The sequence below is a fragment of the Mauremys mutica genome, chromosome 1 (genome assembly GCF_020497125.1).
Source record: "Mauremys mutica isolate MM-2020 ecotype Southern chromosome 1, ASM2049712v1, whole genome shotgun sequence".
Classification (NCBI taxonomy): domain Eukaryota; kingdom Metazoa; phylum Chordata; order Testudines; family Geoemydidae; genus Mauremys; species Mauremys mutica.
In genome coordinates, this window is record NC_059072.1 from 307,325,379 (window position 1) to 307,339,418 (window position 14,040).

The following is a 14,040-nucleotide window of genomic DNA, read 5'->3' on the forward strand; positions in this document are numbered from 1 at the left end:
TGATTGGCCTGTGGAGCTGACAGGGGTTGGACAAGAGAGTGACAAGCGTGCGGAAGTATGGGCCTGAACTTAACATTTCCAAAACCTGCAGACATTTGTCTTACATATCTTTAAGATCTGCAACACTCCTCCCCACCACACATGCTATATTCCTCCCCACCATATTTCTAGCCAGGGATTCCATCCACTGCCATGTCACTCCTCAATTAGTTGGAGAAGTCCATTATCTTTCCCCAAGGGATGAGTGTGCTGCCTCTGCAATGCTTGTAGCCCATGACAGGGCCCAGGGAGCAAATACCAGAAATATAACCAAACTTCTTCCAATTCCCCCTGCCCTTGTTGAAATCACTACATAAATTCAGTCCTACATTGTTGGTTTTTTGGTGTGGGGGGTTTGACTCAAAAACAGGAGTTTGTACACAGTGAAAGCAGATACTGACAATACAGGGAAGAAAATAACTGTCATGTAACATCTTAAATTATCATACAGACCATTTCAGGTTTTAACCTGGCAACTGAAGTCTTTTAGGGCTGGTCAGCTCAATATGTTTGTCCTGTAAAGTGGGGTGAGGAAACAGAAGCAGGCTGTTCTCAGCAGAACACCCATTATGGAATGCTCATAATCTCTTTGTGCAACAGAGTGAATGTTTGAAAGCAAGATGCAAGGGTCCTTGGTTTTGCCACATTTTCAGTGGGGATTGTGGGGTTTGGTTTTGCTTTTTTCTGTAAGTGGTAGAGGAAACATTAGTTGCATTGGCTAACATGGTGTTGGTAATTTCACTGTAAAATATTTTAAGTATTTAGAACAGTGGTTCTCAAACTGGGGTCCGTAGACCCCTGAGGGTCCACGAGGGTACTCCAGGGGGTTTGTGAGTCCTGTATGGCTCCAAGGGGTCTGTGAGTCATATCCAGGGCCACCGGCCCCACTGATCAACTCCTCACCTTCCTCCCAGTGTCTTCTGCACACCACGGAACAGCTGTTCAGCGGTGTGCAGGTGGTGCTGAGAGGGGGTGGAAGGAGCAGGGATGGGGAGCGCTTGGGGAAGGGCGGGGGTGATGCCTTGGGAAGTAGGGGGAGGGCCTGGGGCTGAGCGGAGGTTGAGCACACCTGTGGAAAATTAAAAGCCGACTTGGGGGTCCATGCAAAATTTTAAATCAAAATGGGGGTCCTTGGGTTGCTAAAGTTTGAGAACCGCTGATCTAGAAGGTATTTTATATATATATATTCATTTTTGACATTTGTATATTTCTTATTTTCAAAAAGAAGAAATCTGAAAAGAAGAAAAAAAACATAGCACAGTTTCAACTTTGACTTATTTTTAGAAATAACCATCTCTAGATGGACTACTTTGGATGGCCTAAGATAAACAGCTCATTTATCTCACTAAATTATAGAATAACTGGACCAAACAGATGGTCTGGTCATATAAAGCACAGGCCTGGCAACTATGTAGGTAAGAAGAGTCCAAAAGATCAAGACTGAAGGAAAAAGAGGCTGACCCAAGAAGTGGTGAAAGGTCATAAAGGAAGACCATTAGCGTGTGGTGTGTTAGAGGATATGGCATTGAACAGAGCATTTCAGAGAGAGAGAGAGAGAGAGAGAACTCCTACAACAGATCCTATTTGTTGAGATTAATGAAAGACAAAGTTGCAGAACAAATTTGTCACAGGAGCATTGTAGTGCAAAAGTATCACAGAACTGGTCTGTCCCATATCACTGATTGCCAGTAAAATGCCATCACACTTCCACCAACAAGAGCGGGGAAATATAGCCTGTTAAAGAAGCTCTGTGGATCAGTTAGGAATATGAGTGTATATAGAGTATTTATTTTCCCTGAGACCACACATGGTGCATCTGACATGTGCACAGCCAAATACACAGTAATAGTTTGGTAAAGAGTTGTGTGTAGACTGTGGTTAAAGGGAGTGATGGAGGGCTAGCATTTATACAAGGGGGCAGAATTAAGGTTGCAGTACATGGTATGGTAGTTGTGATAATAGTAAGATGTGTGCCTGTGGTTGGAGGAGTACAGGGTATGTATTATTAGATGAAGGAGTACAGGGTATGTATTATTAGATGACTTAACTTTTCATTTCCTTGCTTTCACTGATTTGTTTCAGGTATGTTGCACAGGTAGCAACCCTAACTGCTTCTTGGAGCTTTTTGTGAAATAGCTTCCTAGATACGTTCATTCTAATTCAAGGTGGTGTAGGAAAGGAATGGGTATTGTGGACACAAAAAGGTTAAAAGAGCATCTGCAAACAGACAATAGCTGTGCATAATTGCTTTTGTTGTACGAGAAAGTGACAGTAAATCATGGCTTCTGGTGGAGGTTTTACATGCACTCAACCTCCATCAATCAGGCTTCTGTGCACTCAGTTCCTCATTCTCCCCATCAGTCAGGTTTGTATGTACAGTGCATAAACTTTCAAATATAACATGAACAGAAGCTAAAAATGACCCTAACTCCAACTTAAGTTTTTAACTACCTACTGCATCAGATCTATATCCCTACTCAAATTTTGTAGATAATATTTAAAAAGAACTGCCCAGGAAAAATTTCATCCTGAGCCCAATTTCAAAGACTCCCTTCTACAAATTTACAAAGAAGCCATAAAAACTACACAGAAAATGGACAAAAATTAACTGTGTGAAATGTCACACAGTTGGACATCTACTTTTGCAGAAAAAATGGGCGCTTATAGCCCATTTTATAATACAACCCTAATTATGAAATTGTTACCAGGCATTTCCGTAATAGCTCGTTTGCTGAGCAAGTCACAAGCAGGGTCTTGTGTATTCTATGATTCTGCAGCTGCAGAACGGCACTCCAAAATCTGTTTGCATTTAAAAATGTTTCTAATTTATGGTTGCAGAAGTAACCTTGAAAACTCAAAGTGAGTGTAAACAGTGATGCCTGCCTGAGAGTGAAGAGAGTCTGAACCGATAGCTGAGGGTTTATGAACTGCCCCAACTCCTCAATCAGAGCCATGGACTCCATGATTCTGTGATTGTGGAATTTGGCATTTTTCTAAGGTGCCAAGGAATTCACCATATCCCTCTGAACTCTGCCCTGCTGGGACTTGCCTGCAGCTGTCTTTTGTTCTCCAGCTTTCCCTACAAAGAGAATTTAGATAGCAGCACAATGCTCCCTGTACTGTTCAGTGGAGCCAGAGATGAAGTTCACCTTGCAGAAAGAGTGAAGGGAGCCAGAAGTGTAGGCTGGTGAAACAGGCAGCCTGGGGAAGAGTGCAGCAACCAAGATCAATGTTGCTGTGGAATTTGGTCCCACTGTGCCACAGTATACATGGCCATGGTCATAAGTTTGCATCTGAAATAGTGCTGCTTTTTAATCATAAAACTTAAGGAAAGGGGGAAAAGAAAAAATATATACTTACTTATCATCCCTTTCTAGACAGTTGACCAAAATTGGTAAAATTCCAGATTTTATTAAGTCATCAATAGGTGGATTTCTGTCACTGGATAACAGTTTTCTGTAAAATTAAGTAAGACAGATGAGTAAATAACTTCATCAAGGAAAATTTTTGTAGCAACTGTGTGCATGTTGCTGGGTTTTTTACCTTGCAGCTTGGACAGCACTCAACTGGATCACAGGGTTATCACTTGTGGCATTCTGCAATACAAAAATAAACAAATTCAGAAATCCATCAAATGAGCCTTAAATTCTGAATTCAAGAAACTGAAAATATTAAGTTTAACATACCTGCAATATAGCTTCTAGTGTTACATTTTGCTTGAAAAGAAAGAGAGATCATTTAGCAACAAATTACTAAAATCACATTTAATGCTGAAACATTCTAGACTAAACATTTGAGCAATGGTGAGCAGTGGCACTCCACTACTTCACTGGAGTTGTAACTGCTCAGATTTGCCTTTTCTGTCAATTTACAGGCAATTTAAAAATGAACATAACACTCAAACTCAAGTGAATAATAGAACAAAAGTCTTCTAGCGACTACCAAAGAAACTAAGTTTTAGAAGCAGATTCAGAATCAAGCAACTTACTGCTTTGAAGTCAGCATCAACATCCGAGTCTTCTAAACTTTCTTCTTGAGGGACATTTCTTTTTTTCAAAAGATGTTCATCTCTTTTGTTCTAAAGATATTAAAGACACTTTAATGCTTTTCAATACAGACTAGTCAAACAGAGGCACTTAAAAATAATGTACATAAGATTGTTTACATAAAGAGATTTGGAACTCCAGACTGATTTTACAATAGGGCAGCTGTAAGTCACTCATTTTGTCTTAAGCTAAAATAGATTTGAATTTATATATAAGCATGTAACTTGTGAACCATGACAAAATACTACAATCCGTTGCATAAAATAGATAGTTAACACCTTTCAGTTAAAAAGTGTCAATATTTTACATGGAGTTTATAGCACACATAGCTCTGCCTCAACAGTCACTTAAATTAGAAATGAATAATGATGTCCTAGTCAAATCAGACTAAAATTAGTTTGTAAATAAGACTATTACAAGCTGCTCAGATATCCTGATTACATCTATTTTAATCCTAGGTGTAAGCAAACATGCTCCAACACACTGGCACTGACAGACCCTGGTCACTGCAGCATTAACAACAGTTTCTACTTATAACACAGTACTCTGCAACTTAGTGCTTTGTTTAGTGACTACTCAGATGAGCTTCTCTGACTAAGCTGCATTTTCAATGTTAAAGCATCCACAAAATGTTCACAGTCTGCTTAATCAGCTTGCTTACTACATTTTGTTTTCTACCTTTATAAGAGGAAAAAACTCAAATAAAGGTTCCAACTATGCCAAATGAACGTTTTATTTGTAGTTTCAAGATTTTTATTCCAAGTTTGTTTATTCACCAGAAAAAAAATTCTCTTCCACAGAAAAAAAACTCTTCCACATTTTAGACATGGTCTATCTCAGGGGTAGGCAACCTATGGCACGTGTGCCGAAGGCAGCACGCGAGCTGATTTTCAGTGGCACTCACACTGCCCGGGTCCTGGCCACTGGTCCGGGGGGCTCTGCATTTTAATTTAATTTTAAATGAAGCTTCTTAAACATTTTAAAAACCTTATTTATTTTACATACAACAATAGTTTAGTTATATATTATAGACTTATAGAAAGAGACCTTCTAAAAACATTAAAATGTATTACTGGCACGCGAAACCTTAACTTAGAGTGAATAAATGAAGACTCGGCACACCACGTCTGAAAGGTTGCCGACCCCTGGTCTCTCTTTTGTTCTGTGCATAGTTTCCTGCAACTGTACTATATTTCCATCTTCATTTTGGTTAAATATTTAAAAAGCAAACTGCACTGTCTTAATTCCAAAAACTCTGATTCTCCATTATGCAAGCAATTAAAGAAAGACATTTTCTCCCCTCCAAACTATCATCTGCTATGGTGTCACACTATATCTTAAAAGAGCACCCTATAACCCCCATATTCATCATTCATATATGATTGTGATATTTCATACAAAGCATGCCTTATAAGATATCATACGAAAAGTCATGATGTGCTGAAACCCACTCTTCTGTCAAAATATGCATATCATTAGTGCATAAAAAATTATGAGATTCTGCTGTATGGTTGTTATTGAAATACACTGTGACTTTGGAAGTCACCCACTGCTAGTTCTCCAGTGACAACAAAGGAGGTGACCCACACCCAGGTGGGCGTTAAATGACCATTAATCAGCAAGGGAGTTGTAAACAAGAGATATACAATTCTGTAAGAGAGTTGCACAAGCATCACACAATGGGGATTGCTCAACTCTATGAGGCCTTGTCTACACTGGCAAGTTACTGCACAGTAAAGCAGCTTTCTGTGGTGTAACTCCGGAGATGTACACGCTGCCACGCCACTTAGGGCATGGCTACACTTGCAGATGTAGAGCGCTTTGAGTTAAACCAGCCTTCGTAGAGCGTAGTAGGGAAAGTGCTGTAACCTGTCCACACTGACAGCTGACAGCACACTGGTGTGGCCACATTAGCAGCTCTTGCAACGTCCACAGAGAGCAATGGATTGTGGTAGCTACCCCAGCATGCAAGTGGCAGCAATGTGCTTTTCAAATGGGGGTGGGGGGATGGAGTGTGACAGAGAGTGTGTATGTGGGGGGGAGAGAGAGTGGGTTTTTGGGGGGCTGAGAGAATGTCAGCATGCTGTGTTGTAAGTTCAGAAAGCAGAAGACCTCCCCCTTTGCCCCCGCCTCTCTCCCTCACACACAGCATTCCACAGTAATGGTTGCTTTGTCTCGGAGCAGATAAGCATGCTGGCTGTCAAACAGAGTTTTCAAAGGGCATATCCAAAACAATGACATGAGTGGCCACTTGACTTAAGGGGATGATAGGAGGTTTCCAGAGGCTGATCAGAGCGCAGTAATGCAACACCTCATTTACACTGACACTGGGGTGCTCCAGTGGGAGTGCATCAAACATTATTCTACTCGCCGAGGTGGAGTACCAGGAGCGCTCTAGCCATGGAGTCATAGCGCTCTATGTGCCTTGCCAGTGTGGATGGGTAGTGAGCTAGTGCGCCCGGGGCTCCTTTAATGCACTGTAACTTGCAAGTGTAGCCAAGTCCTTAGTGTGCAGAAACTCCTCAGCTGCAGCATTGCAAAAAAACCACCTTGACGAGAGTGGTAAGTCTTAAAGCGCAGAGGCTCCAGTGCTATATTGGCAGTGTAAACACAGTACAGCACAGAAAGCAATCAACTGGCCTCCAGAAGTGTCCCATAATCCCTCAAGTGGCCACTGTGCTGTTGTTTTGAACTGGGCTGTCCCGGAGACATGCTCCCTTCCCCTTTCAAAGCTCAGTTTCTGACAGCCATTGCATGCTCACTGATCTGCTCTGGGACACAAAGCAAACCATTAATGTGGCATGCTCCCACTGTTGAACAGAGGGGTGTGCGTGTGGGGGGGTGTATGTGCGCTGTGGTTTCCCCCTCCTCCTCAGGACTGGTTGCTTCCTCCTGCTGTCTGAACTTACAAGACAGCATGCAGACACACCCTCTGTCCCCCAAAACAGACTCCCCCCCATAAACACACACTCCGTTACACACACTGCCCCCCCACCCCCGTTCAGTTGAAAAGCAGCTGGCAATGTAGTAGGATGCCCATGGAACAATAGGATGGGAAACCTGCATCATGTGACGCTGTGCCTGCCCCATGAGGCATTGCAAACCTTTCCCAAAGCACCCTGCAGCCAGTTGCACAGTGGGCTAGCTACCACAATGCACTGCTCTCTTTGCCCTTGCAAGCACTTCTAATGTGGATGCACTCCACTATCACACGGAGCACAGTGTGGACATGCAACAGTGGTTTAATTCCAGCATTTTATTAAAAGTGGTATAACTTATTGCGCAGAAACGTGCCAGTACAGACATATCCTGGTTTAGCAAGGCCCAGTGGAGCACCGCAGCTGGGAGCTGGCAGAGTGGAACAGACTGGGGCCGGGCTGGTCCGCTTCCTGCCACTGCCGGTGAGTGCCTGTCAGGGGGCGGGGACAAGTGGATAGGGATCGGGACAGTCAGGGGACAGGGGGGGGTCGGGTAGGGGGTGGGGTCCTGGGGGTGATTAGGGACAGGGGGCTCTGGAGGGGGCAAAGCAAGTTTGATATAATGAGGTCTCACCTAGAATGCAGTGAGATTTTTTGTCTCCTGAGGTCTGCGTTATATCGGGGTAGAGATGTATTATATATTTTATTAAAAGGCAAAACAGACAAGAATTCCTATTTCTGTACACTCAACCATAACACCATCTCAGGAAGGTCCAAATGCATATAGACTATAAGAAACATAAGCAGTGAAGCTGTAACAGGCTTGATCTCAAGGCAGAGAAGTAGACTACACAGACTCAACATTCCAAACATTTTCTGGCCAACTTCTGCCGCGACTGTTCTTGTCAGAAGATGCAAAGAGGGGAGGAGGACAAATTATAAGGGGCCCTAATATTCTAATCTTTAATTAGTTCTGCTGCCAGTTATCAGAGAAAAGGAATCTCAGACTCAGCAACAGAAACTTTTTTTTTTTTTATTAAAGGAAAAGGTTTACATATAGGAATATCGTAAGGAAAACAGCACTAAATGCAACATACGCCTACTTTTCATCCCCGCTGTGTGCCTCCAGTTTAAGGCCCTGATATAGTCACACAATGCTTTGCTGAATTGGAAGATGTTAAGCAAAAGGCACATGATGTGGATGAAAAGTAGGCATCTGTTCTCAAAACCAGCCCTGAGTTTATTTCAATGGCACTTAAGTAGGTGTTTTGTTTCATAACTTATATGCAGGAAAATGTAAAGGAAGTAAGAATTAGGAGACAACTTTAGAATTTTCTTTAGCTACTAACTTCTTTTGGGTTCTTTGATTCAAGACATTATAAACTAAAATCTGAGAACATACTTGTATTAAGTTTACTGAAAGGGAAAACTAGCTAACAGATTCTGTTTTATTGCAAATTTGATCCTTCAAAACTCAAGCTGTGGCTTGTTAGGCTTGGATCTGTCTCCTTTATGCCACTCCAGTGACAGGTTTCCTCACCAGGGAATCTCATGATGTTCAGGGCTTACCCAATCAGCTTAGGGCTGACACAGAGCCCTATTCCACTCTCCCACACAGCCCCCATGTAGCTGTGCCCCCTGGGAAAGGGGGGAACGTGACTGCAGTGCAGTGTGCTCTGGCTACTCTGGGCTGCTCTCCAAATTCTGGGCTGTAATGGAGGATACAAAAGTGGTTAAAGCCCTATTTCGAACGCTCTCCATGTCTCAGGACCCAACTCAAAACTGGGGTGAAAGTCTCCCCAAGAGTGTTTACATTAATTAGTTTTATTAATTTGGGAATGAGTAGTGCATTCAACTGTTTAAAGAAAACTATATATTTAGGAGAAAACTGGATCTAATTTTCTCCAAGGGTTGCCAAAGAAACAAACTAGGAGGACCAGACTAGAAACAGCTAAAGAATTTAGTGAAAATGGAGTATCTAAATTTAATGGAAACAGACATCTATTTTCTAGCCTGCAAAAAACAGGACTGGTGATGGTAATCACTTTTTATTTGTAGGGTACATAATAGTTTTTTGGCTGTGAAAATAACACTAGCTGTGGTTCTTCCAGATGTTGTTAGTGTGAGTCTCATGCACATGAGATCAGATTATTCTGAACAGTGGTGTCCACTGAGGCCTTGAAAGTGCCCTATGACACCACATGGTCCTGTGCAAGGCCATAAAGGAGGAGCATCCAGGATAATCCCTCAGTTCCCTTGCAATTCAATGGTAGCTGAGAAATCCTAAAGCGAAGATAGATTATGAGATCCACAGTGATTACAACTGTTTGGATCGCCTCAGTTACTACAGGGTAACCAACTATGTTCTTCCTTTGAGTATGTCAGTTTACATTCCGCTGTTGGGGAGGGGCAAGCAGCACCCTTCCTGGATTGTGGCATGGGGAGTATCAGCTCCATTAGAAAGATTGTCATACCACTCCCACACTTGACATCTGCTTTGGTAGTTAAGTCCAAGGCCTAAAGCTTGATAAATCAGTTGGTTACTCCACATCGCCACTTTGCAGATCTCAATTAGTATATTCCTGAAGCAGAACAAGGATATCACCTGAACTCTGGTGGAGTGAGCCTTGATATTCAGCGAAAGAGGTACACCGGTCAAGTGGTAACCTAGCAAGATACACTGTGTTAGCCACTTAAATATTGTTTGTGATCAGAAGGCCTGGCTCTCCGAACAGCCGGCTACAGCGAGAAATAAAACAGGAGACAGAATGGTTTGGTTCTGTCAATTATGATAGACCTAGGCCAGTTGGGAACAGCAGAGTAGTAGAAGGGAGATATACTGGCCACTGGATAAGCAGTTTTCTGTTCCCTGAGCGACCAGAGCAGGGGCTGCTCCAGGCTAAGGAGAACACCTGACTCCAATTAACCTGCTAAGAGTCAGGTGAGGCTGTTAAGCACTTCACTCTAATTAAGGCCCTTCTGATGCTATAAAAGGGCTCACTCCAGTCAGGTCAAAGGGAGCCAGAGGAGAGGAAGTATGTGAGGAACTGGGAGAAAGAGGCCTCCAAGAAGCTGAGAGTGAGTAAGCATAATGCTGGAGGACTGAGAAGTACAAGCATCATTAGACATCAGGAGGAAGGGCCGGTGGTGAGGACAAAGAAGGTGGTGGGAGGAGGCCATGGGGGAAGTAGCCCAGGGAGTTGTAGCTGTCGCGCAACTGTACCAGGACACACTCTAGACAGCAGCAGTCCACAGGGCCCTGGGCTAGAACCCGGAGTAGAGGGCAGGCCTGGGTTCCCCCCAAACCTCCCAACTCCTGATCAAACAGGGGAGGAATTGACCTGGACTGTGGCTTCTACCAGAGGGGAAGGTCTCTGGGCTGTTTCCCGACCCACAGGGTGAATCTAAGAGGCGAGCAAATCTGCCAATAAGCGCAGGACCCACCAAGGTAGAGGAGGAACTTTGTCACACAATGTATTAATGTAACATACTGCTGACGCACAGTGTTCTATGTAACTACTTTCCCCCTGACCAAGAGTCGGGTTTCAGGAAGAAAACAGGCAAGTTGATGGAATTCCATCAGATTCAGAGAACACCTTGTGATAAATCTCACGCCAAATTTAAGCGCCAGCTTATCCCTATGAAGTGTTGTGGATGGAGGGTCACAGCCATAAATATTTGGCAGTCACCCTTTCTCCTGGCTAAAACACCCACAGCTAGGAAGAGTCTTCAGCGTAAAAATAAGTTCAAAAATGGGCTTTAAGGGTGGCCCATAAGTCAAGAGGATGATGCTGATGTCCCAGGCAGCTGCAGGGTCTCTTGTGAGTAAGCATTTAACGGGGCCTTGAGGAAGTTTGATACCATTGGATGAGAGAGTCAGAACAACTGTACAGGGAAATGGCAAGCCAAGTTAACTGCGAGATGAATCAATACAACTGAACAGGCTGGAACATTACAAATGCAGCTAGTAGTCGGAGAACTGCAGTACTGAAGCTTGCATAGGGTTCAGGAGCTGCTGACCTGCCCAAGTCAGTTGCTCTTCTATTTTGATTAATAGTTATCTGGTGGTCTTCCTGCTCTGTATTAGGATCTCCTGGACATGTTTGGAGCAGTCCATGTCTGGCATTCAACCAACATCCAGGCTGTCAAGTGCTAGGAGTATATGATTGTGGTACTGAGAGATCAGGTCCGGACAGTCTGGGAGCAGGAGTGGCAATTAAATGGACATCTTCAGCAGGTCTGTCAGCCAAAACTGCCTCAACTAGGATGGAGCCATGAAAATGATAGTGGCTTTGTTTCTTGATTTTGGAAGTTACCAAGGTTATCAGGGGAAATAGACAGAAAGGCATAAAGGCATCCAGGACTCCACTGCAGAAAGAAGGCATCTGGCAATGATCCCAGGCTCATGCCCCCTATGTAACAAACTGACACTTGGCATTATCGTGGGTGGCAAACAGGTCTATCATGGGAACCCCTCTATGATGAAATCTGGGCTGTATCATAGAATTTCATAGGGAGCACTTGGGATTGGCTACAGCGTGTGCTGAGGATCTCTTCATGTTTGTTTGTTGCGGACTTCCACGAGATGAACTACCTGGTTATCCCAGGTCAATAGCACCATGTCCAGAGTTGATGGCCTCCTGACAGAATCAGACAGGCCTGTCTCCCCCGCTTGGAGATGTAGTGCATCAGAGATGTTTTCCATCATGATCTATACTGTAGAATTTTGAACAGGAAGAAAGTAATGCAGACTAGCCTGATAGTCCTGCACTCTAGGACATTGATTTGGAGCCCCAAATCTTCTCGGGACCAAGTCATTTGCATATGAAGACTGCCCACGAGGGCTCTCCAACCATTAAAGTCTTCACAGTGGAGAGTGAGAACTGCATCCCTCCCCACACATTCTTGGGATCCTTCCACTATCATGAGGAGTAACTGGTTAGGCAGTACTAGTGCAGAAAAGGATCTGGGGGTTATAGTGAACCACAAATTGAATACCAGAGGGGTAGCCGTGTTAGTCTGGATCTGTAAAAGCAGCAAAGAATCCTGTGGCACCTTATAGACTAACAGACGTTTTGCAGCATGAGCTTTCGTGGATGAATACCCACTTCGTCGGATGCAAGTAGTGGAAATTTCCAGGGGTATGTAAATATATGCAAGCAAGAAGCAAGCTAGAGATAACAAGGTTAGTTCAATCAGGGAGGATGAGGCCCTGTTCTAGCAGTTGAGGTGTGAAAACCAAGGGAGGAGAAACTGGTTCTGTAGTTGGCAAGCCATTCACAGTCTTTGTTTAATCCTGAGCTGATGGTGTAAAATTTGCAGATGAACTGAAGCTCAGCAGTTTCTCTTTGAAGTCTGGTCCTGAAGTTTTTTTGCTGCAGGATGGCCACCTTAAGATCTGCTATTGTGTGGCCAGGGAGGTTGAAGTGTTCTCCTACAGGTTTTTGTATATTGCCATTCCTAATATCTGATTTGTGTCCATTTATCCTTTTCCTTAGAGACTGTCCAGTTTGGCCGATGTACATAGAGGGGCACTGCTGGCATATATTACATTGGTGGACGTGCAGGTGAATGAACCGGTGATGGTGTGGCTGATCTGGTTAGGTCCTGTGATGGTGTCGCTGGTCTAGATATGTGCCAACAACTGAATATGAGCCAACAATGTGATGCCCTTGTAAAAATAGGCTACTATTTTGGGGCACAGTATGTAAGACACAGAAGAGGTTACTTACTGTAACTAGAGGTTCTTGGAGAGGTGTGGTCCCTATCTGTATTCCACCTGTGGGTGCACATGCATCCTACATGCTTGAGTCCAGAAGTTTTCTCCAAGCAGTATCCTTTGACCAACCCATGCACAGTGTTTCCCCTTGTGCTAGCAACCAAGAGTATAAGGGGTAGTGTGGGTTGACACCACTCCAGTTCGTCGTCCTACTGCAATGTTAAGGCCAAAGAAGAGTAAAAAGGGTGAATAGTGGAATACACATAAGGACCATGCATCACTAAGAACCTCTAGTTACAGTAAGTAACCTCCTCTTCTCCTTCGAGTGTATATTCTACACATGGGTGACTTGCAAGCAGTGATCAGTGTGGATGTTGGTGCAAGGAGGCTGGTAGCAGAGTAGTTTGTAATACAGACCTTCCTCCTGCTGCATCCACAGCTGACGCTTGAATCAGGGCGTAGTGTGCCATCAACGTGAAGACAGATCGCCAAGTTGCTGCTTTGCAAATGTCCTGAGATGACAGAGGTTGCTTGCGCTCGCATGGAGCGCACTGTAACGCCCCTGGGAAAGGTAAGTTTTGCTATTTTACCACATTCCAATATGTATCCCAAGACCCACTTAGTAATTCCCTGTGAAGCTATAGCTTAGCCCTCTGCTCTTTCTGCTATGGAAGCAAAGAGCCGCAGAGACTTTCTAATGGTCTTGGTTCTTTGCAGGTAGAACTCCAGGTCACATCTGAGGTCAAGAAAGTGTAGTTTCTTGTTCTCAAGAGAGGCATGGGGGTTCAGAAAAGACACAGTTAAGTGAACTGACTGGTTGATATCAAGGGACATGATGGAAAGGGGCCATGACTGGGATGCACTGCAATGCAGGGTTAAAGTAAAGGATCTGTGGAATGCCTACCACAAAAGCCCGCAAGGCAAACCGCCGCTCCGATGCTGCCCCCGTAACCTGATGTTTCTACAAAGAACTGGATACTATACTTGGGGGTGACCCCACCTCCACTCTGAAGACCACCATGGTCACTTCAGAGTCCAGTGCAACACGGCAGGAGGAGGAGGAGGAGGAGGAAAGCGGGAGCGAGGGTGCTGAGGAGGAGAGAGACAGCCCGACATCCCTAAATGCATGCAGCCAGGAGCTGTTTTCAAGCCAAGAGGAAGATAGCCAGTCGCAGCAGACGGTGCTTTGGGAAGAATGAACACCAGAGGAGGTGGCTGGTAAGTGGTTTTTATTTTTGGAAGGAAGTTGTTTGGTGCAGGCTCTTGGGACAAGGAGGGTTAGGGCTGCATGCATGACTAGATGGGGAATAGGGGGTTG

At 44.1% G+C, this 14,040-nt stretch overlaps 1 protein-coding gene across 4 annotated transcripts in view; it reads right to left on the reverse strand.

The window, feature by feature from the left end:
• Positions 1 to 14,040, reverse strand: part of KPNA3 (karyopherin subunit alpha 3) — an 82,466-nt gene that overhangs the window by 28,705 nt on the left and 39,721 nt on the right. For all 4 annotated transcript variants that reach the window (XM_045014095.1, XM_045014103.1, XM_045014117.1 and 1 more), the window contains exons 3-6: positions 4,028 to 4,117; positions 3,726 to 3,755; positions 3,583 to 3,635; positions 3,400 to 3,495 (exon numbers count right to left, since the gene is read on the reverse strand). In XM_045014095.1, the coding sequence (XP_044870030.1) occupies positions 3,400 to 3,495; positions 3,583 to 3,635; positions 3,726 to 3,755; positions 4,028 to 4,117 (269 nt within the window). The remainder of the gene's footprint in view (positions 1 to 3,399; positions 3,496 to 3,582; positions 3,636 to 3,725; positions 3,756 to 4,027; positions 4,118 to 14,040) is intronic.